This window comes from Nannospalax galili, unplaced genomic scaffold, assembly GCF_000622305.1.
Source record: "Nannospalax galili isolate Female #2095 unplaced genomic scaffold, S.galili_v1.0 scaffold518, whole genome shotgun sequence".
Taxonomy (NCBI): domain Eukaryota; kingdom Metazoa; phylum Chordata; class Mammalia; order Rodentia; family Spalacidae; genus Nannospalax; species Nannospalax galili.
Genome location: NW_008342851.1, coordinates 1,474,813 through 1,499,972, shown reverse-complemented (window position 1 = coordinate 1,499,972; position 25,160 = coordinate 1,474,813). Strand labels below are relative to the sequence as shown.

The following is a 25,160-nucleotide window of genomic DNA, read 5'->3' as shown; positions in this document are numbered from 1 at the left end:
TGGGTCGAATCCTTATGGAACATACATTAAAAACATAACCAAAAAGAGCTCCGCATATCTGATTTTCTGTTTCCAATTATTTAAGATGCATGCTTTTCAGGACAGAAGACAGGCGTATGCCCTTGAGATGTATTTACTGAAGCAAATTAAGTTTCTGCTTTGCAAAACACGAAAACAAACACTAACCATCCTGGTGTATATGCTGTTCTGAATCGTAAAACAAAATATAAAATCCCAAATAATTTTGCTATAATGTGTTATAGCTGTGTCCTACATCAACTAACAGATGTTGCCTACACCAAAAAACATAAGCAACAGTCTCAGCTTGCTCCAGAGGACATTATTTCTTGTATACTGGCAAAGCAACATGCGCTCTAACCTGTCCCCAGCCTCTCCAGGGGATTCTGCCTGAGAAGCAAGGTGATGAGATCCTGGGCATCTGGAGGAGGAGCCTCATCCTTCTCAGGCCAGTTGATTTCATCTAGAAGGAATAAGATTCATTTGTAGCTTTATTGTTCAAGGTGGAGTCCAGTTGTCCACAGCCTGGACGCTACCAGAGTGATTGTTAGAAATGTAGACTCTCGGGCCCCACCCCAGAACTACTGAACCAGGACCTGCATTTTAAGATCTTTAGTTGATGTCTATGTAGTCAAGTTTGAGCAGCCTTATTTTATAAGACACAAATGGCACTGTTTTCTTCAAGGTATGAGGAGAAAATTTCAATAAGTAGCACATATCATTACTTCATTTATTCTTTTTTTCTTTGACAGAATTGTTTCCTAATAAGTTGCTCCTTCTGGTTATTAAGAGGATTTAACATACCAGAAACAGAACAGCTCTATGCCAAATGCCTATGCACTGGGGGACCATCTAAGTGTAAGGTTTTCTCACTTACTAGTCTCAACTGAGAATCTGGCAATTGCCACCAAGTTCTTTAGCTCCAATGAGTAAAAGGTAGTTTTTAAAAAAAAAAAAAAAAAAAACTAGCTATTTCTAGAAACAAAGTTAAGCCCCAAATGCTAAGACTGAAGAAGAGAACTAACCAAACTAATAATAGTAATGGGAACATTTAAAATCTGTCCTAAATCTTAGACTATGTTCTCACTCTGAAGGAGATTGCCTGAAGATAGGTGTGTGTGCTCGTGTGTATGGAAATGCAATAAAAACATGAGTTATTTCTGTGTGTGCTTGCCTCTAGCTTCCTCTGCTGCAGTTTAAATCTGATTTGGAAAATAAAACATGAATATGCATCAGAGCCGTAAGGCATCAAGAACAAAGCCAGCATTTGCTGCTTGTGTTAATTAAACAGTTGATTCCCCTTGCCATTCAGGCCTTGGTCTGTCAGAAAATAGCCTAGTTATAAATCCATAAACGGCTCAGATATTGTATAAAGGGCTTTTACACTGCAGGCAGTTCAACAAATCTACTTTGTTAAAGTTTACAAATATGCCTGGCTTGCAAAGCCAATGTTAGAAAATAATAGTACGATTAAGGGCTCTTCATGCGCACAATGAAACTTGCTCCTATCTCTATCCATCGTTGGCTGGCATAAGTGCAGTCCAGAATGGAGCAGGGGTAGCTGATGGAGATGTCAGTGAGAACTGTCAACCTTTCAGGTAGAGATTCCCTTTCCCTGTCTATGCTTGGGAAAATTTATAACATCATCAGGGAGAGTAGCCATGGCTCCGATGTAATTATCATTTAGGTGTGTTACTTGCCGCATATCAATAGTTAGGGTCAGTGTGCAGGTTAAGATCTAAAGGTTATTGAATTTTAAATGAAAGATGAACAGCTGCTACAGAAATAACATTACACCGTCACAGCTACCAATGAAATCATTAACAATCTGTGGATTCAATTTGCTTCCTTCCCATTCTCATTATTTATTATTTGGTAGACATTTGTTTTAGGTTTATTACATTTTTGCTAATTTCTTCATTGTGCCATTAGCCATTTTTCTTATTCATGTAAATGTTATCCATTAACCTTTTCTTCCCTGGTGCAACTTTCCCCACTATGAAAATGGAGACTGATAACAATTAAAGCATTTGTAAATCCCATGCCAATTTCTTCTGGAGAAAGTAGTATACAATCAACTTGGATACATCACCAGTCCCTTTCCAAATTCCATGTTAACAAAACTTCCTCAGATCAATTTCAACACACATTACTCTCTAGAGAGTGTGAAAGTCAGTTATATGTTATGAGGAGTGAGTTGTTTTAATTTGTTGGCTCCAGTATTTGATAAAGGTTAACATTTTTAGTAATACACAACAGATTTACTTTAAATAGCTGTTTCCCAATAGTGGCTTAAATATAACTCCTGATGATATTTACCACTAATGACTTGACCAAATAGCTCTTCTGGAGTGTCCCCAAAGAATGGCACGCATCCAACCAGAAATTCATAGAGGATAATGCCCATGGCCCACCAGTCCACAGGCTTTCCATAGCCCTGTCTCAGAATCACCTCGGGGGCAATGTATTCAGGTGTACCACAGACCTAAAACATAATTGCAATATTAGAATAATTGGAGAATTAGACATGAATTAAAATGAGCAAGATGACTAAAACAATTATTCTGCCTTCAATGCACCTGCTCACCTATAAGAAACCACAAGGACAAAGACCTTGAGAAGAGAAATTATAATGCCAAAGAAGCTGGCATATCTGTAATGCTTAGTTTTGAATTGAGAAGCTGACCTGTTTGTAGCTTTATTTTACAATACGAAAACCATCTGTAGCCTTACATTGAAAATAATAATGCATTTTTAATCTGTCACGATTACAGAAAGTTTGATATTTATGTGACCAATCTGATCCTTACCCTGGTTATGATTACAGAAAGTTTGATATTTATGTGACCAATCTGATCCTTACCCTGGTTACTTCATGAAGGCATAGCAGTTGAGATAGGTTTTACCTTAAGTAACTTTGCAATGAACAGATTGTGGGCACATGGTAATGAGGCATGCTTAAAAGGAAATGGGCCATAGCTCGGATTTTAGCACCCGAGATTGTGCAATGCATCATGAGTTTCACGAGTACTCTACTGAGACTCCTGAATTCCTTACAAAAACAGTTTTCCATTTGTCTCTCTCACACTCTCACTTGTGTGCAATTAGACCGTTCATCTTGCTAATAGACCATAATGCTAGGGGAGGAATATGGAGGGAGTGGACAGTTCAAAGAGGTCCAGGGAGACAAATGGAAGCAATTTGCACTTTATTAAATTCAAGGCTTATATAGACATCTAAACACCAGCACTAATGTGAAGATGGCCTACACAAGTGGATCCTGAATTTCATTGGCAATACCGAACTTTGTATTTCTCCGTAGAGTAGAGCAGTATCCAAGCTTACCTGTTTATCCAGGAACTCTCGGGCATCCTTCTCGATATGACCTTCATAAAGATTGGTAGTCATGCTCATTAGTCCCACCTTAGATAATCCAAAATCTGTCAGCTTTATGTGCCCCATGGAGGTTACCAACAAGCTACGAAACAGAAGGACACAGAGAGCAACAGTTACTTTGAAGCTAATTCCTGTTTTAGGTTCCCTCCTTCCCCCATTAGTTTGTGATGCATAAACAAAAGTACAAAATGAAATGTAGCCTGGCAAAAGAGGAAGACACACAAAGATAGCAAGTTCTTGCATTTGACAGCTGAGTATAGTTCACAAAAGAGAGTCAGAGGCAAAGCTCAGCTATTCTTTGTTGGGACAACTATATACAGTAACATTTTGGCAACAATCAAACTCTGGAAAAATTTAAATATGGAACTCTGATTCCTTTCCTTTTCATATTTATTTTGTTATTTTTAAAAATTGTGTGTATGTGCATGTGTCCTATAGGAATGTGTGAATGCAGGTAACTGAGATCCAAAAGAAGGCATTGAATCCCTTGGAGCTGAAAGTACAGGTGGTTGTGAGCCACCCAAAGTGGGTGCTGGGATCTGAACATGGGTTGTACTTCAACCATGAAGGGAAGCACTTCATTCTTAACCCCTGAGCCATTTGTCCAGCCCCTCCTTTCTATTTTCAGAATAAGAAAACAGAGAAGAAAGGACAACCAATAATTGCATGACATACATCAGGAATTAAGAAATTCAGCTGTGACTAAAATGAAAAATGAGACACAAAATTGGACATGGTGGTGCATGCCTTTAATCCTAGCACTTGGGACTGGTGGATCTCTGAGATCCTGGCAAGCCTGGGCTACTTAGCAAGTTCCAGGACAGCTGGGGCTACAGGAATACCCTGTCTCAAAACAACAAAAAACAATAAACAAACAAACAAACAAATAAATAAAATAAAATGAGACACAAATAAAAGAACCTGGGCAGAAAAGAGCACTGTTTCATATTCTAACTTCTATCTCTGATTTAAATTTCTATTCATTAGGCAGAAAGCTTGGATTTATATATACAAACAATTTGCATTTGAATACATTAAAATATTTCATTTTAAGTCAAAAATAGCTCATATAGCAATTAAAAAGTTAAAGTAGTAGATGTAATAGAAGATTTTTAAAAGCTACCAGAAGGAAATAGAACAAAATTCTAATAGTTGTCTTAGGTGATACTGGAGATGAAATTAGCTCTTTTTCTTGTGTTTTTCAAATTTTCTGGAATGAGCATGAGTTAATTTCATCATGCAGTTTTCAACGCACTTAAAATCTTTACATATTAACATATAGTATTTTTAGCAGCATCACACATTAGTGGAGAAAGTATGAAATATTCCTTAAAGAGTGTCAAGATGAATAGCTAGTCATTTGGGGAAAACATTCTATCCATGTCTCAAATCCAAGACCACCATGAACTCCACAAGAACTGCAAACACGTGAGCAAAGTATGGAGAACGAGGCAGGGAGGCAAGAATCATCTCAGGATGATGCCATGTAAAAAGGACCCAGAAAACTGCTAGTACTATTCCACATTACTACTCAAAGCTTTACATGACAAGGAGATTAACTCTAGCATTAGTGTCATTTTCTTTCCCTACTTCTCCTAAGTTCTTATTGTAGGCATAATGGTCTTTAAAGAATTGTGTAAAAATTACCATTAAGTTACTATTAAAGTAACTCACTTTTTTACATTATGGAGAATTTTAAATGTGCAAATAACATTAAAAACCTTTCACAGACTGTAGAAAATGTTCAGGATTCTAGAAAAGAAGACATGTTTCACCAGTGTTACATATACATACTTGTCTGGCTTCAAATCTCTGTGTACAATTCCATAATTATGCAGATACTCCAAGGCTAGGACAGTCTCGGCAAAGTACATCCTGGCCATATCAACAGGGAGAGGACCCATGTTTTTCATTAAGGTTGCACAGTCTCCCCCTGCAAAACATAGGAAGCAAATTTAGTAGGAACAGTATCAGCTAGCATTGAGGAAGACCAACAGTTTAGATGGCAGAATTTCAAAGCTAAATCATACTCACATCATATTCATAAGTGGAGACTGTGTTAAGTAATCATGTTTCTAATTAAGATGTGGAGTGAAGAAAGCAGATTTGACTCTGAAGTGAACTGTACTTTAAAGAACCACTATCAATTTTAGGATGCTACTACTAATTTGTAATGTACCAGTGTAAAGCACAGATGCTAGAATTAGACTGCTGACTTGGAATCTGTCTCTTAGAGACTGAGAGCTCTTAGGCAAAGGAATTTGGTGATCTTGGTTATATACTTCATTGGTAATATTGCTTTAGTTGTGATGTCATCCTTTAGAGGATTATTGTCAGTATTCATTCTGCCTAAAGTGGGACTATAGCCCAATATATATCAAACATGATAAACATTAACGTAAAAATGACACAATGGTTAAGAAAGCAAATTACTGATATGGTAGAGCAGTGGTTGGAGACCAGGCAGACTGCTACTAGCTCAGTCTACCACTCAGTTCCTACTATAAATCACCTTTTCTTGCCCTTCAGTTCATTTATCTACAGAATGGAAAAGGTTTAAGCACAGGATTTTTACTACTTCTTAAAGATTCTATCCAAACAAGGACAAGAGCCTAAACAGGATTTTTAAAAAAATGGTCTTTACCTTTGCTGATCTACTCAATTTTATTAATTTTATGTCAACATGTCAGAGACATAAAAAACCTCAGTAATTTAACAGAAAAATATAGAGATAAGATTACTTGGAACATTTGAAGTGTATACCACAGACAGCTCTAAACAGAAGAGAAAAAGGGCTGGGCGTGGTCATGCATGCCTGTGATCCTTTCAGGAGTCTGAAGCAGAAGAATTATAAGGTTTGAGGCTAGCTTGGTTATATTGGGAGAGACTCTTAAAAAAAAAAAAAAAAAGAGGAGAAGGAGGAAGGAGGAGGAGGGGGGGAGTGAAAATGGAAAAAACTGACTAGACTCTTAATTTCCTACCATAGGCTAAAAAGGATATATTTCAAATTCGGTTTTTGAGAAGACTAATTATAATGAACATTTTTTATGATGTGATGCTGGCAAGAAGAAAAAAAATCCTATCACCCACATTCCAACTCTAATGACCAATTGAAGGGAGGGAGGTAGAATTAAAAGCTATTAAAAAAAGAAAACAACCTTTTCCAAACAGCACTAATTTTCCCTTCGTTATAGTAGAATGGGCATTTTACAAGCAATTATCAGCAGATAATGACTGGGAATGCAGCCATCTCATTGCCTGGCTTTGGTGGATATAGCCGTTATGTGGCACAAACACAGCTTCAGCGACACAAATGAATAATTTCTGACTATAGGTACCATGTTCTCTGTGTCTGAGACATGTTTACCTTCCACATATTCCATCACCATGCACAAATGACGCCTTGTTTCAAAGGAACAATACATGCTGACCACAAACGGGTTTTCTGCAAAAGTCAGGATATCGCGTTCCACAAAGGCCTGCTGGATCTGGTTCCGAAGGATGAGGTTCTGTTTATTGATCTTCTTCATGGCAAACCTCTGCCGGGATTCTTTATGCCGAACAAAGTAGACTGCCCTGAAAAGGAGCACAAGTATTGGGGTTCACAGGAAGAGAGAAAATGAGGATGTTTGGAGGCTACAGTAAACTACACAGCATCCACATTTTGTAAGTTTATACATCAGCTGGAACTCAGCTAAACATCTCCATCCAGGCCAAAGTCTTTTGGCTAGATTGACTTTTTAAAAATATATATTTTATTTATTATTTTTGTTTTATGCGTATGAGTGTATTGCCTGCATGTATGTGAGTGTGCCTGTGTCATGCAATGCTGCGGAGGTCAAAAGAGGGCTTCAGATTCCCCTGGAGCTGGAGTTAGGGACAGTTCATAGCCACCATGTGGGTGTTGGGAATCAAACCCTGGTCCTCTGCAAGAGCAGTCAGAGCCCTTAACAACTGAGCCATCTCTCCAGCCCCTAGATAGAATTTTTTAAAAAGCCTTTCAACAAAGATCATACATAAAGCATCAAATTTGCCTTCACTGCTTTAAAAAAAAAAAAAAAGACAGTCCCCAGAATGAGCTATTTCCTGAGCGCTAGCTGATTTTTCAGTTTCTCCACAAACAAAACAAAATCCAATATATAAGTCAGAACTGGGAAGAATTACAAAATTACATACAGATCACGAGCTAGATTCTTCCTAGCATTAGACATGTGTTAAGCACGTTTTCTTGACTGACTAAAGCAATAATTTTCTAAATGATACCCTAGGGATCTGCAAAGAGGACCACAGCTTCTTAGAGGATCTGGTTTCCAATTGAGAGTAATGACTTCCCATGGAATTTCCAGATAAATGAGAGGTGCATAAGAGGCTGTATGATAATGTTCAGCAACAAAGAAGACCATATTTCCTGGCTGCAGACTTCATATGCACTCTAAACTGTCCAACACGAAATGCATTTCTTGATATAATGGGAAGGGGGGGTCAGCCAAGGAGCCAAATTTCTGCTTCCTCCAGCACCTGACTAAGGTGAGAAGCAACTCAATAGTATAAAATGACTGGAACAGGCCATATTCAGTCTCTGCCTATGGCCTCACCCAGATACTCTCTGAAGAAAGACAGAGAGCCCCCTAAAACTTAGGATGATGTGGAGAAGGAATACTCAAGGGAGCAGAAGGAATACTCAAGGAGCAGAAGTTCTTAAAAATCCAGTAGGAACTGGGCAAGCAAGATAGGCCCTGAACAGTTCCTCTTCCTCCAAGTCACTCCTGGCTTGTTATCTCAAAAAGAAGGCAATGATCAAAGAAATAATTGCTTAAAGGGTCATTAAACTTCAGAAGTATGTAATGGGTTGCATATGCTGTCCTGCAACCAAAGGCATTGATCAAATAAGTAATAATTTACTTTAAAAAGCATGCATCACAGTGAATATATCTCACAGCATGCCTTCTAAACAAGGAGTTATGTGATCCTAGATGTGTTTTCCATTAGTTATCTTGGTGTCCCTGAACAATCAGTGACTGCAAGGGAGGCTGGGATACTTCGCTCGTGATGAAGGAACAAGCCAGGGTGACTGCTAACATCAAGTCTGGTATAATCAATATTAACATTTTTCAGCTAAGTGGTCAGCTAGAAATTGTGTTCTTTTTCAAGTACATATGTTTTTATGTTTTCATCTTATCCATCTCCTTCATTTGCTTACAGTCACACATTCTTCTTTTTGTCCCTTATTTTTGGTTTTGCTCCTTCCCCCTCCCTTTCATTTCTTTAGTTTTCTAGTTTTTTATTCACTATATTATACAAATTTCTCTTCACCATACTCCTCAAAATAACTGAGTAGCTTGGTACTGTCATTCTCTCTGAAAAACAAAGCCATGTGAGAATCAACCAGTTAGGCAACTGTGCTGGGTAGCTTTAGCTGTCATCTTAACACACTGGGTAGAGGGAGCCTCAACTGGGGAATTGCCTCCATTGGCTTGGCCTGTGGCCATGTCTGTGGGATATCTTGATTTCTGAGTGATGTGGGAGAACTCAGCCCACTGTGGACAGTGCTACCCCTAGGCAAGTTGTTCCGTATTGTATAAGAAAGCAGGCTGAGCATAGGCAAGTCAAGCCATTGTAAGCAGCATTCCTCCATGGCCTGTGCCTCCAGATTCCTGCCCTGATCAGATAATGATCATAGCAATGAGAAAAGTAACCAATAAACCAATGTAGTTTCAGTGTGGAAATAAGAATCTTGGTTATAAATGTTGGAACGTTTCAATTGATGTAAATTACTGAATAAAATTCCTATTGGTTTAGTGGGAATGAACTTTCCAAAAGTTGAAAAAAATTCATAAAAATTTAGGGGCCCACATTCCGATTGCTGTGGGTTTCTGCTTTACCTCTAAAGCAGCTAAATTTGGAAAACAGAAACCACACATCATGCCTGTTGACTATATGGCACCTGTTGACTATCTTCAAATGCCTTATTATAAAGACCAGCACATTTATATATAAGTAGATTAATGCTAGATGTTTAAGAAACATGTATTTTATAAAGATTTAGTATTTTGACCCACTATTAAACTAACTAACTAGTAGTTATTTTTGTATGGTTTTAATGATTTCATTGCATTTTTATTTTTAAAATCACTGATTAAGATACTTTTTTAAAATATTATTTTTATTTTATGTGAATGAATGTATTGCCTGCCTATGTGCAATGCCCACAGAGGTCAGAAGAGGGTGTCTGATTCCCTCACACTGGAGTTACAGGCAGTTGTTAACCACTGTGTAGATGCTGGGAATTGATTCCAAGTCCTCTACAAGAGTAGTCAGTGCTCTTAACCACTAAGCCATCTTCTCTGGTCCATAGGATAAAAAAATTTTAAGTCAAGAGATATTGAAAGCTGCTTCTAATCAGATGGTGACAGGATATGGAGACAGCTCACAAAGGAATACAGAAAATAACTTGGCCATCTCCAAAATATAGGACACACATTGGTAAGCAAATAATTGCATTGAAAGGATTTCTCAAACAGGAATGTATTTTTTTTAAGAACTCAAAATTTGATAAGAAAAAGATACCTTTCTTTAATTGTTCACTTATTCGTAAGAGTCAGCAGGACTAAAACTTGCTTTTTCAGTTCTACTTTCCATATTTCACACTAAGTTTGTGCCAAGGACCCTTAAAAGTCTATATTCTGAATTTCATACTTTGACTATCACAAGGTTGACACTTAGACTTTCAATCAAGTGTCACTAATTCTTCCATAAAGAATGGCTCTGTAATACTCTGCAGGAACAATAAATGGTGGAGGAAGAACAGAATTGTACAAGATTTTATTAAGGAATTCATAAAAAAGATGCCTCCAGCCCAATTTGATCAGCATCATGACTGGTTTCTGCAGTACTGTTTAAAAATGGAGAGATGGCTGAAGTGGTTGAGAGCACTGGCTGCTCCTGCAGAGCACCCGGGTTCAACTCCAAGCATTCATATGGTGGCTAAAAACCATCTGAAACTCCAGGTCCAGGAGATCTGATGGCCTCCTCTGACCTCCTTGGACATTGTATGACATGGGTGCATTTACATACATGCAGGCAAAATACTCATATACATAAATAGAAAAAAATTTTAACTTTTTTTAGAAGAAGAAGCATTTCATTACAGCTTTAACATACTCAATAACAGTTTCCAGAGCAAAGATACAGCTCTTTCAAAAGTGGCTATGAAATGTTTAGGTTCGCTATTGAATTAATACAGTTATACAATATTGAACTCAGTATAAGCCCTGTAAGACATAAAATTGAAAGAGTTTTTAACCTTTAAAAAAGATTTCCATTTCATTTTAAAATATACTGTTTCTTACAGAAAGACTCGTTTTTGCTAACACTGAGATGTTGGCACATGCATCTCTCATGTGTATGTATCTGGTTATTACTAGTCATAATTGGTTGCACTCAGATCCTTGGCACCTGTGCATGTCTATAAAGTCATCAGGTAGATTTCAATGGTAATGTTCATCACCTCAATTAACATGATGTAAATTTTTATGCTTCCTCCTCAAATATAATTCATTTTTAAAAATTTGTTGATTTTTTTAAATAGAAAATTTTTAAATGGCTTCAATCTGTAACCTCATATTTTCTGTTTTTAAATTTTGATTTGATTTTCTGCTTTCATTTGCTATAATGCAGTTAACATAATCAGTTAATCCTTAGAGAAACTGACCTAAAGCAATTGAAGCTAATCCTATAGGTGGCTTAAGAAATCCCTGCCTCAGGGCATACTGGCTATTTTGATCAAGTTACAGAAGAAGAATAGACTTCTAAATTGGGGTTTGCTGCTCCTGAATGCTTTTCGGATGGGAGTTCAACCACGTAGGTCATTAAATACAGTGCCTTGTACATTTCAGGCAAGTGCTCTACCACTGAGCTACACCCTCAGCCTCTGCTTTGTTTTGTTCTTGGCCTCTTACATTTTTGTATAGCTTTTGGAGTATTAGTCTTCACAGTAAAACTTTTTTAGCAATAGTTGTGTCTGTTGGGCATATCTTTCTTCCTTTCCTATAAGGCAATGTTTTAGACCTATTTAAATCATTAGAGAGCAAGAGATTAAAAGAGCTGCACAGCAGCTAACGGTCAACTAACACTGCTGAATATACTGTAAACTTCCCAATGTCCCAACACTGCAGTGGACTGGTAAGGCTTCCTATTTCCTTGTTTTCTGGTCCCCGGTGCTGTTTTGTTGGAAAAGGATCCTCTGTTTACTCCTCCACTGATCTTTCTGTGGGACAGAAAAGTCCAAGAGTGGGAAGTGGTACGATGGAAGGAAGGACACCCAAGGAATCTTGTTCTCTGGGAGCTAGGCATCTCTCACATGCAAGAGTAAAGTAAGGCCAATGGGAAGGAACTCCGAAGCCCAGTGAATCTGTTCTATTGGAAATGTGACTCTAATGCATATGAAATTATGAGGCTCTGAGAGCTCAGTACACAAATGTGGACCAGCAAATCCACAGTGTCAGTAGAAATTAGAAAAGAAAGGAGATCGGCAATGGTGTAGGCATCAGCTTGCACTCATGGGTCTCCCTAGAAAATGTCTCTGGGCCCTTGAGGGGTGAGAAAATAATGTGCCTTAAGGTTAGAAACAGAAGCAAAATGAGGGAGAAATACAGCTTTCAGATATAGTGTCTTAATTCAGAGTCAACATTACTTTTTAAGTGGGTATAGTGGTGCACACCTGTAATCTCAGCACTTGGGAAGCTGAGGCAAGAGGATCAGGAGGTCAAAGCTGGCTTGGACTATATAACAAATTTTAGAAAAGTCTGGGGTATAGAAGACCCTGTCTTGACCCATTCTACCACCCGACAAAAAACCCAATACCATTCTTTCTCTTTAAACTGCCTGAAGTTATGACTTAAAAATTCAGGCAGTGTTCAAAAGAAGTCAGATCCTTATACATTAATTGAGATAGCAAAATATTTTAATTAAAGGACATTTGTGGGAAGAGGAGAGCTCTGCGTGGAACCAGAGGATCTATGTACCTGAGGTCCTCCTTCTCCGCCAACAAGTGAAAATAGTGTGAACCCTACCCAAGGCTATTGAGAGGTGAGAACATAGACAGAGATCAAGACAGTACGGAGACACTAGCTTCAGCCTTCTGAAGATGCTATGTTAGCCTAGAGAGGAGTCTAACTTCCAGCAGGAGCCAATCAAATTGGCATTATCACATGAATGGTCAGCAATTATAACGAGACAATTCTGTAAGTCTTACGATGATGACAGGGCTTTCCTAAAGAGAGGCTTAGTTCCCAGCACCACCAGCATCTATGAAGCCACAGAATCTGAGGCTCTCTGAGCCACTGATATAAGTGGTGCCACCCTGTTACACAGATACCTAAGGGAGCAGAAGAGTCCAGATCCTCTACCCATCTAAGGGTCTATTTGTTCAGCTAGCCTGCAGATAGCATCATGGCTGGGTAAAACTGATAGAGGTAGCTCTATTCAAATTTCAAATTAAAAATAATTCAAATAGAGAGGAAATCTGTCAGAAATGTAATGAGAGATTACATCTGAGAAGAGCAGAAGAGGAAAAAAAATCGTTCTGGCTGCTCAGCAGAGGCAGCTTGTGAGCCCATTAATGACTTGGCCTGCATCCTGGGTGTTTACTGATTCACAGCTTGTTTAACTTCTTGTATATTCCCAACCATTCCCCAAAGTGTGATATACCTCATCTACTATACAGTGGTTTAATTGCTCTACAAATGAGTTTACTCAACCAATTAGAACTCCAGATCCTGTTAAGATATACGCCCAAGACTTACAAAAGTGGTGCTTCCTACAGCATCTTACTCCAGAGCTCATTCCACTGCACAGAACTGAGGAGGGCTTGAACTCTGCCCATGAACTCAACCTGCTGACTTCTTCCTAAGACAGACCTCCTGGGGTCCTCGCCAGAAACGACTACAAAGCAAGTAGTAATAAGCACAAAAGGCACAAATAATGGCATGCTACAAAACATCCAATGAGGAAACCAAATATCATAAAAAGAAAACATCCAAAAGTGTTTACGAGCCACATCAGGTAATATGCCACTTGACATCCTCCTGAAAACCAATCAGTGAAGCATAGAGGACTCACAAATACGGAAGTTCTTTGCTAGGTTAGCAGTGTGGAAAATATTAGAGGTGAAAAAAAAAAAAAGTAAGTAGAAACATCCCTTGTGGCACGATAGAAATCGCTATGTCTCATCTGGCCCTGTGTTTGAGAGATGGCAGTAAATGTCTCTGGGGTTATTTATTGCTCTCTGAATACAGATGGGATTGGGATTAATACTTAATTAAGCTAGAATTCTTGGGCAGTCTAAAATGAATTAGGTCATAGTTTGTACATTAATTGTCCTTCCAAACTATTTATTGGTAACTCAGAAAGCTCTTGTCACTCTATGCCTCTGAAATGGATCAAGGAATGAGACAAAAGGAATTCAAAGGTTCCCAACACAAAGAAATGATAAATGTCTCTGACTTCACCATTATACATACATTGAAATTTTAGCGTATCACTTAAGTGTGTGCAATATATCAACAAATAATAAAACACTAAATAAAAACTGAACACTCATGACACATGCCTCTAATTCCAGCACTCAGAAGACAGAGGTAGGAAATGATGAGTTCAAGGTCATCCTCAGCTACACAGTGAGTTCAATGTCAACCTGGGCTACATGAGGTCCTATTCCAAAAAAAAAAAAAAAAAAAACTTGAAAGAATGTGACCTTTTGTTTATTATAAAAAGGTATATTAATAAAAGGAAAAAGAAAAAAAAAAACAGGAATTTAGTGCCCACTAAAAGCCTAAAATGTGTTATTTGAAGGCATTTGTATAAATCTAGAAAATAACTCAGTTCAATGTCAACCTGGGCTACATGAGGTCCTATTCCAAAAAAAAAAAAAAAAAAAACTTGAAAGAATGTGACCTTTTGTTTATTATAAAAAGGTATATTAATAAAAGGAAAAAGAAAAAAAAAAACGAGAATTTAGTGCCCACTAAAAGCCTAAAATGTGTTATTTGAAGGCATTTGTATAAATCTAGAAAATAACTCTCTTCCTTAAAGAAAAAAAAAAAAAAAGAATCGAGAAAGGAAATGCCAGTAATGTGATTAGATTATAGGATAACATTAAATTTAATAAATCATGGTATAATATAAAGACTATCAGAAATACATTGCTCTGAATTTTCAAACAACTTTACTTAAGTGCTTTTCTCTCACACAGAGAGGAGATACAGACTAAAGACCCAGTAACAATGTATATATGAAGTCACATGTGTATATAAACATTTTTATATAATACAGAATATGTATCTCAACCAAGACCCAGGTATTTCTGAACCCAAAAGCACAGATTAGGTCGTAGAAACAAAAATACACAAAATTTTCCTTTGATTCTATAGTCTTTGTCTCTAATCTTCTAAAAACCCCTGAGTCACCTACTGTACTTTCTGTTGGGCATTTAGTAAGTAGTGACACTGGCTGCCCTTCACACTCATGGAGAAGAAGTAGCCATCTAAACCACCAGTCCCTACAGAACAGCTACTTAGCACAATTAAGACTGGAAACTAAAAACCTTGCTCAGGTGTGTTAACAATATAAAAGAGCGCATTTCTTGAATTACTCACCCATATGCTCCATTGCTGATCAATTTAATCGTTTCAAAATCACTTTCTCGAGGTTTCCTTCGAAGTTTCAGGGAAGTATTAGAGCTCTGGGGAACAAAATATGAATGTTAAAAATAGTTCTTAATTTGAGAAAATTACTATAATATCAAAACAGACAAGGTGTGAATTAATGCTATGCTGTTTAATCTGCTGCGGCACAGTGTTCCAGCTAGAGGATCCAGGATCAGCTCCACAGATCTACCTGCCCCAGCAGGACTGAAGCTCCTAGGGGCTTTCCATTAGCTGTGTTTAAGCAAATCTAGGTTGCCAAGAGATATAGGCACAAAGATTTTTGAAAACTCCCTTTTATTTCTCTATGTAAATTACTCAAGTTGGCTTCATCCTAGCCCTGTAGCACTTTAATAGTAAGTGAGTCTAAAATGCCAAACCTTCCCTTTGCTTTTAGTCAATCAGAAAAGAATTGGGTTGGAACAGTCATCGCTGGGGTTGGGGGATGTTATGGCTCTTGGTCCCTGACCAGAGCATGTCTATTTCATTCTGTGGCAATCTACAGATGGTAGGTCACAAACTACTTAGGTGTGGAATGCCTGCCTGAATTTACCTCTAATATCAGATATCTTACTATGCTTTAAGTACGCAAATTCTAAATGACAGCTTTCTAAGAAGTTTAGCTCAAAGGACAGGAACAAACTCAGTGCTTTCAATAATATCCTCTCATCCCCATTTATCTCAGCTGTGAGGGTGTAAAACAGCTGCTTTGCTCCCTCCACACAGAATTCCCTTCCCATCATTTTGGAAGACTCCACGATGCTGAGGTGTACACATATCTCTCCGATCAGGGCTGCCATCTCTCCCTGATCCTTCTGCTCTTCCTCAGACCTACAAGCCAGGCTCTCAGCTTCCTCTGTGCTTTAGTTCTTCCCCCATCCTGAGTGACTATGATGTCTACATAGGTCACAACCAACCTCAGAGCACTTTACCTCCTCAATTCAAATAGCCATTTCTCTCCCCTATTTTCCCTTGACCTCTAACCAAAGGATCTGAATTTTATTAATACCTGCCTAGGCTTCACCACTGGGAACAATTCAAGTGAGGGGGACCATTTGCTTGCTTTGCACAGGTTGACTTGTCTCATTAACTCCTCTCTAGGTAATGGTTTCCTGTATGTCACTGATGATGCCTAAGTCTCTCAGACTTCCACCAGAAACTCATCCTCCAAATGCCCAAATATTACAGATACACAATTGTCAGTTTGATGGTTCTTGAATGTTTCAAAGGAACTAAAGTCTCAACACATCCCAAACTATAATAGTTATGATAATAAAATTAACATGTTAACTATCATTTATTTAGCACTTATTATGGGATACCTTCCAAATCACTGTACATAGAATTACAGAATTTACCTTTTATAACTTCTTGTTTCTATTTTACAGATGGAGAAACTGTGGCTCAAAGAGACCCCACCACCAACCCCACTGACTCACATACACATTTTGTAAGAGGTAGAGCCAGTTTTCAAAAACAGGGAATCTGAATCTAGAACCTGAGCTCTCAGCCCGCAGGCCCCCAGACTACAAAACATACTCCTACCTTCTTGAGAACTTGACCTTCTGCTGGTTTCTGTAATGGTGCTCACTACTTAGGAGAATGGCCTCAGCAAGCATACCATCTGGACTGTGCTCTGCCCCTGCCTTTAGCTGACCTCCCAGTGCTACCCGGCCTGTTCCCTGCATCCCAGCTGCTCTTTAAGACATGATTCTGCTCAGGTCATCTCCCTGTTTAGCCCTTCCTCTCCCATACCTATACTCTGCTCCAAAGCTCAGATGCTCATCGCTGCCTTCAAAAGGAGACAACCTGACAAATGTGAGTAGGCCGGGCTTCCTCCACGCTCTCCATCTCTGTGGTCTCCTCTGCTTTTAGCTCTCTAATTCACCTTACATCTGAACTGCTCCTCTGTCCCTTCACAGCCTGAGCACTTTCCCCATTTCAACTCAATGGCCATGCCTTGGGAAATCTTCTGGAACTGGTCAACTAAGCAAATCTCTATGAAATGTTCTGGTAGCTCAAGGTCTTCTTCTCTGCATAGATCCTACTCGAGCTCACAGTTACTATTTTTGGTGGATGATGTCTTTTTTGTAAATTTCTGCTTCTCCTAGGGGTAAGGCACTAAAATTCTATGTTTCATGCCTTTCCCAGAGAAACACAATACAATTTTGTGGGATAAAGTAATTAACATAGTTAAAAATCTCCAGATGCTAAGAAACAGAAAAGCCAACACGGTATTTCATCAGCGAAGATACTCACACTCACTGAGTCATCCGTCTCTGGTGTTTCTGCTGTCCCACTATCATAGTTGCCCAACTGAGCCATTTCTAAATTTAAAAACATAAAGGTTCAGAAAAATATTGACATTATACAAGAGGACTAAGCCAAACACAAAAGAAAAAACTTAGTTCTACATTATTTTTTTAAAAAGAAAAAGAAAGAAATTTTCAGTCTATATACCAGTGTGCCCATCTTAGAGCCAAAAAGTCAGGAATCGGCAGCTGGTAATCTGAACTTGTTCTAATGACATCCTCCCCTGGACTCCCTATCTTCATAAATACCCAGATCTAGGAACTATGGAGAATAGGTCTCTGCTTCAGTGAGCACCATTCACTGGCTAATGCATGTATTCTACTTTGTAAAAGGCTGGGTGAGATAGCAGCTTGGTTTTTAATCCCAGAGGGGTGAGTCTGTCCAGGCTCACAGCAAAGGTGCATTGACTATAAGTTGGAAATGATTCTCAGCTTACAGGGAGTGTTCCTTTCATTAAGACCTTCCTCTGTTCCTTTTTATCCCCTGAGAAAGATTCCGCCAAGGGCAGTAAAGAATGGGCAGTTTATCCCAGGCAATAATGGTGGTGGTACCATGGGACTGGGGATGAAAAACCTTGGGTTTTCATTTACCAACAGAGTGATTTTCTAACTTCAGGCTCTTCTCCTATAGGGTGTGAACAGTATTATGTCTCAGAGCTTTTATAAGTATTATACATGAGCTCTTAGCATATTCACTAATAAAAATTAAGTACTCATTAAATGTTGGTTGTTATTTATTACTTATATTGTATAAAGAAGTCAATTTTGGGCTGGATGCCACATGCTTGACACCAACTTAAGTACTTCCCTGGTGGTTTAGTTAAAAATGTTGAGGCATCTCATCGCTCCTTGTTCAAATTAGGGTTTGGAAAGCAACTTTGAGCATATATAAATTAAGGAGAAAATCTAATTCACTTCCTGCTTATTTTCATACCATTTTTTCATGTATATGTTTTGTTAAAAACATGAGAAATTTTCTTCAAAAGCATTTTTTTAATTTTTCAAAGTTGAGCATGTACAGTGAAGAATTATAGTTTTAGCCACACTTTTTGTATGCACCTAAAATTGCTTCTTAGGCTCTTATTTCTTTTTTTAGTATTTTATTTATTATTTTTATTTTATATGTATGAGTGTATTGCCTGCATGTGTGTAAGTGCACCTGTGTCATGCAAAGCCTGTGGAGTCAGAAGAGGGCATCAAATTCCCCTGGAACTGGAATTACAGATGGCTATTAGCCACCATGTGGGAGCTGGGAATTGAACCTGGGTCCTCTACAAGAGTAGCCAGGACTTTTAACCACTGAGCCATCTCTTCAGCCGCTTAGACTCTTATTTTACATGTTCATGTTCTTATAAAAATAATCATCGTTTGGGGCCAGTGATTATTCATAAGAGATAGGAAGCAATACAGCACAGCAGAGTGCTGCTTTTAGGTAAAAATGTATAAATTCCAGTTTCTGAATAGTTGCTCAGTGACATTAACTTTCCCATTTTAGATACAAGAGAAATTCCTGATAAAAATGTATTTAATGTAAATACTTGCTTAGTATCATTGAAATGATTCAAATTTCTAGTGTGACTAGTACCTTAGAAGCACAGACTCAGACAAACTAAAACATACTTGGTTTGAGAGGCTCTCAGTGAATGAGATATTTAATACTGTATAACTAAAAGATAAATAGAAGCTTACATCTAATAAGCAAGTGTTTTCCTGACCCAACTATAGACATGACATCTATGGATGTCTACGCTTCTGCCATTTTTATTTAATTTGACTTTACTGGGCCACAAAGTGACTTATGCACTGCATGGTCAAGGTCGCAGCCCAGCCCACAACTCATTCCTGTGTAACAAAAGACAGGCTTTAGGTTTGTCAGTTTTGATGTTAACAAGAAAGGGAAGAGCAAAGGTAGCTCAGAGTTTACACTCCTTTAATAAATTATCTGGAGGAGTCACACGTTAAGCATTAACAATATATTAAAAATTATTCTCAGAATGAATCAAGAAATTAAGAGTTAAAAAAACCTCCTAGTGATAAATTTCTATTACTAAATTCCAAGCACGTCAAAGATCATTATTAATTTTTAAAGCACCTATTGAGATATATAAATGGGTCTCAGATTATTCACATACCAAAATTCTGCCTACAGTGACATTTACTGCCAAGTAAGAAAACTGCACAGAGCTCACTGGTGTACAAGTAAGGGCTGACGCCAGCCTTAACTATCCTGGCGTGAAGACTCACTATAATATGCTTTGACAGTCTCCCCCTCTCCAATTATTTTCATAAAAAAAAAACAAATTAAAAGATGGTTCTGTTTTAAATAGAATTTCAGCTAAATAACTATTATCTGGGCAATCCATATTATTTGTAAGCAGTAGGTAGTAATGGGATGGAACCCAGAGTCAGCTTTTGAAGCAGGGAGCTAAGCCATCATTTTGTAATGCCTGAAGAGATTTTTAAAACTCATCTAAATACCATTAAACATCTGCCCTTTTTATTTCATTGATTTAAACCATTTCTGAAGATTCATGATTCAAAAAGGTAAAGATGGTAATTTAAAAGCCATGGGGGAAAATCTCTCCCCAGGGAACTTTTCAGAAAAGCAGCCACCATTCTCTGTAAGTGATGAATCTGTTGTGGTATTGCTTTCAGTACAGTATAAATTTATCTGGCATTATCTCCCAGTAATGCATGCATCATTTCACTGGAAGCAAAGATATGATGTCCGCACAAGCACACAAAGCGGGGAGAGCAGGAAAGAGCAGGACAGAGAGCAGCAGGCTCCCTGGCTAAGGATGGAAACATCTCTGAGCCAACATTTACTTCCATCACAAACAACTGAGCAGGGTAAACGCTGTCTGCAAATTCACTTTAATGAGCCAGGAAGACAATTTTGAATGAGAGAGTCAGTGATTGTTTATGAGTCTTTTTCGGCAGTATGTAGCCTAACAATCTTAAGTGATAATGAACCAGAAAAGGATAGGAGGGGATACCAATATTAGATTTTTGAAAAGTCACTACAGGATGCTTCTTATTCTCTGTGTTTAATAGAATTATACCTTTCTTTCTCAATGTGAATTGGCCATAAATCCTCACATAAGCTTTAAAAGAAGCATTCATTTATCCTCGGGTCTCTTTACATATAACTTTTTCATATTTTCTTGAGACAAATAAATGCATCTATCAAATGCTGAACTCAGATTAAAGGAATCTACTGTCAGATTCATGATTCCCAAATTAAATTTAAATGTCAATTTTAACGAACAGTAATTTTTTAGTAACGTTTTGAAAATTAAAAGTGCTCTCAAAAAGAACCTAACTGAACATTGCAAAACAGGGACTCAGATGAAATCCAAATATAAGGGCCATCAAGCATTCTCGTGCTGGCATGCCTGTAATCCAGGAAGGCCAGCCCCCTACTCTAGCTGGCATCCCTGGGACATGTTCACTTCCTCCTCTGGACTCAACTTATGGTTATTTCCTTCAAATCATAGATAGAGTTAGCCAACGCAGAAGTAAAGGCTTGCTGCACTCACCTTCCAGAGGGTCCTTATTGAGCCCCAGCTGGCTGATGATGTACCTGGGAATGTCGGTTTTAATGCCCTGGCCTTCTTTGGCATGGCCTTCTGCTGCTTCCAATAGGTAGTAAAATTCTTCAGGATCAAATTCCTGGCAGAAGACAAGCCCAGGTTAATATTTCTTTGAGTCAAAATGGTCTTGTTCACAACAAAATCTACATGGCTGTAGGTTATATCTGAAAAGGGAAGCAAATACCTTTAAAACGTATAAAATTCTCACTTCATATTTGAAGCCTATTCCTATTCTAAGGCAATGCATGTGTGCAGTTGGTAACCTAATGACAATGATGTTTTCTAGTTTCTTGGTAATCTAACTTTGAAGGCATTATGTTCTACTGAAGACCTAGAGCCTACTGAGAAAAAAAAGCAGTTGATGTTTTTATTTATTTATTTATTTATTTATTTATTTATTTATTTATTTATTTATTCATTCATTCATTTATTGGAGCTGGGGTCTCAGTGTGTTGCCTAGACTAGTCTCTCAAATTCCTGGAATCATGTGATCCTCCCACCTCAGCCTCCTCAAGCTGGGATCGTTAGGTGTGCACCATGCCCTGCTTGATTTGATTTGATTTACTCTCAATACCTCCCCTGCTGTGTCTCATCAGATACTGGTATATATTTATGGAACTGTGAATACTTCCATATCATAAAACATCATGAATGTTAATTAAAACAGAGATTAAAAACAAGGCGCCCATGACCATATACATATACATATCACGTGTGATCCTGAAAGCTGTTGCACACGGCAAGAGCCTACTCTAGAAGGCAGCAGAACTTAAAAGTAAATTCCGATACTCTATTGATAATCCCTTAAATAATAATTCCTTAAATAATTCTTATGCTCAATATCAAGTTTTTTTTATAGTTTTGATTGAAATTCTGATCAAAATATCATAAACCCAAAATTTTGAAAGAACATGATCACTGACCAAAAAGGTACAATCACTAAAATGAGCTAATCTCTAAAAGTCTCATTCCTCCAGATCTGGAGGATTATATTCTTTCAAATGGTTGCCAACTAGCACTTATGTCTAATATAATACATTTTGAAAACAAATAATTGTAACCACTGGTCATTATTTAGCATATTTCTCTCTGAATCTCAGTAACTTCCAAAACATGAGGCACAGCAAGTCTTTAAAATGAGCTAAGACATAAGGTAATTATGCTGAAATAAGGTCAGGCACATCATTTCATGATCATCCTTTGAGTTTGACCAGAATATGATATGACTACCACTTAATAACAGTACCAACACTGGGATCCTTTCTCAAGATCAGAAAAGACAAGCCACATATGGATGTCATCATAAACATTCACAAGTTGTAGCTCCTTCTGACTCTTTCCATTTAGCACTAGTGCTTGAAGTTAAATGAAACTGGAGCCTTCTAATGGTTGCTACTTTCTATATTTAACAATAAATAATGTAGTCACATCTGAAGGCAACTCACCAAGCACTCCAATAGCCGAGCAGGGCGGGCAATAACAATTAGGATCTTCCGGACCAGCTGCTTAATAAATGCCAGCTCTCCACTTTCAGAGCGATCATGAGCCTATGAAAAAGCAGTGAGTAGAAAGATGATGCACAGTGCTCCATTAAATGGGAACAGAAATCAGCTAAGCATGCTAATTAGACAATCTTAAAGAATTCAGAAATTAAGTGATTTAGGAAATACTCCAAAAGATTAATAAATAGGCATTATCTCTGACACAAACGGACACTATTAAACATCAACAACATAGTACTATGTTAGCTAAACTTTAATGGCAAAACTTAAGATTTATTATGTCTTAAAAATCAAATATAAGGATAAGGATTTTTGATATGAACCATGAATGAAGGAGACATGAGGTGTATGATATACTTAGTACAGGGTACCAGCAGAGGCAGATAAGCAAGGGCTTGGACTTGCCTGATAAGACCTTTTAGATGTATGAGATGGCTAATGTAGAGATGGACTGCTTTTGTTATCCTGGGCATCAACATACTCATGAAATGGAGTTTACATGCACAGTATGATTAGCCTGCAAATTACTTATTTGATCATATGTGACAAGTGTGCAATGCTATTGCAAATGTTTATCAAATACTGTTTATACATATAGATCCAACTTCACAATCTGAATAGCTAATGCCTAGGCATGCAGCTCAGCAAAACTGAACTGACTTAAGAACTTTCAATTTTAAAATAGTCATTGACATTATTTTCTTTTTAAAATATTTTATTTATTATTTTTTATTTTATGGGTCTGAGTGTATTGCTTGCATGTATGTAAGTGCACCCATGTCATGCAATGCCCACACAGGTCAGAGAGGGCGTCAGATCCCCTAGAACTGGAGTTATGGATGGTTGTTAGCTACCATGTGGGTGCTGGAAATTGAACCTGGGTCCTCTGCAAGAGCAGCCAGGGCTCTTAACCACTGAGCCATCTCACCAGCCCTATTATTAATATTTTCTTGACAAAATCCGACAATGTGGCACAAGATAAATTCTAATGTAAACTCTGCATATTTTAGGCTTTTATAATTTTTAAGGTTTTATGTAGACTTTCTCAAGAATTTAGAAAAGAATCAAGATGCTGATGATGCAATATAATTTCAGGCACAATTAAAAAATAAGTGGTGGCACATGCCTTTAATCCCAACACTTAGGAGGCAGAAGCAGGTGGATCTCTGTGAGTTTGAGGTTAGTCTGGCCTAAATTGTGAGTTCCAGACCAACCAAGGGTACACAGTGAGACTCTGTCTCAACAAACAAACAAACAAACAAACAAAGAAATAAACAATCATTATTGGAGGCATTCATCAATGGTAAGTTCCACCTTCAGACGAACTTGTAGACAAAACTGAGGAAAAATCTTCCATAATGTGTCTATTGCATTTTAAGCAACTGTTCTGAAACAGGTACAGAAACCATATACAGGCAAAAACTGCACATGCCTTGAACACTGAAACTGACTTTAACTTTTCTTTCCAATGTTTCTTTTGCAAGAAAAAGAAATTTGGAAAATACAATGAATTCAAGCAATGCGGCTTATACCCTGCCGTAGCTTATTGTTAACTAAACACGAATCTTTAACGATAAAGAAAAAGACAAAGTGAATAAAAAATCCCACTTCTTGGTCACAATTTGGGCTGGATACTACAGCAAGATGAGGGACTGATTTTAATAACTTAAGTCATCATTAAATTATTACTGCATAAATTCACACATATAATGTCTAAAATGTCTAGAAAAAAATGTTGGTCTTTTCAAAGGGAAATAGTCTATTCAAAAATTACAAAGATTTCATTTCAAAGACCATGAAAACAGTTGCTCATTCCAACTTCTTACAATTAGCAATTAACTATAAAACATTTGAGTTATATTAGCTCAATAATATTTTACCTACTAAATTAGGGGAGGAGGAATAGCTTTATTAAAATAACACCCAGGGATATGGCACAGCCTGAGAAGAGAGGTGGTTTCCTGGTCTCTTGGAACGTACTCCAAGGGGACACACTAGTGGATTCTCTGAATCTGCATTCTAAGTGCTGGCCACTATGAAAAAGAATGTGACCCAGATTTGAAAAGAGGTCAGACTTTCCTTTGTATTTATTTTCTTTGGCTAAATACACCTCAGTGAAAGAGACTGTAGACATAAAAGCATTCATCTGAAATTGACCTAGACCTCGAGGGACTTTAAAAGGTATCAGTTAAATCAAGCTGTTAAACCATAGGGGGAACTTTGCCTTGGGTTATGCAGAAGATTGACAAAGGAAAAGTGGTGGGAGGGAGGCTAGGCTCAGAGCATCACAGCTGGGAAGGGACAGCTGCATGCCAGAGAAACCACAGCCAGTTCCCCAAGTTCTGCTCTTTCTAGAAAGGGCATGCTCCTCTGGGATAGATGAGCTCCATGCACTGGACAGACCCTGTAAATGTGCCTCTGAAGGGAGATTTAATTGTTGCAAAATGACTTTAAGAAACTGTGCATCTGTGAAGATGCACAAGAAAGCATTCTTATTCACATCCAACAACGACCTTTAGGCCACTAGAATACGTGCTTCTCAGGCACAAAGAAATGTCTCTAAAAATTAATGTTTTTCATCTGTCATACCACCCACTCATAAGATCTTTTAACCTCTAAGATTTATTTTTAATTGCC

At 37.8% G+C, this 25,160-nt stretch overlaps 1 protein-coding gene across 8 annotated transcripts in view; it reads right to left on the bottom strand.

The window, feature by feature from the left end:
• The window catches only part of Mast4 (microtubule associated serine/threonine kinase family member 4), a 648,204-nt gene that overhangs the window by 35,457 nt on the left and 587,587 nt on the right, over nucleotides 1-25,160 (bottom strand). For all 8 annotated transcript variants that reach the window (XM_029566302.1, XM_029566303.1, XM_017799580.1 and 5 more), the window contains 9 exons: nucleotides 22,467-22,568; nucleotides 20,968-21,100; nucleotides 17,376-17,443; nucleotides 15,069-15,154; nucleotides 6,782-6,990; nucleotides 5,209-5,347; nucleotides 3,364-3,496; nucleotides 2,338-2,503; nucleotides 380-481 (listed from right to left, as the gene is read on the bottom strand). In XM_029566302.1, the coding sequence (XP_029422162.1) occupies nucleotides 380-481; nucleotides 2,338-2,503; nucleotides 3,364-3,496; nucleotides 5,209-5,347; nucleotides 6,782-6,990; nucleotides 15,069-15,154; nucleotides 17,376-17,443; nucleotides 20,968-21,100; nucleotides 22,467-22,568 (1,138 nt within the window). The remainder of the gene's footprint in view (nucleotides 1-379; nucleotides 482-2,337; nucleotides 2,504-3,363; nucleotides 3,497-5,208; nucleotides 5,348-6,781; nucleotides 6,991-15,068; nucleotides 15,155-17,375; nucleotides 17,444-20,967; nucleotides 21,101-22,466; nucleotides 22,569-25,160) is intronic.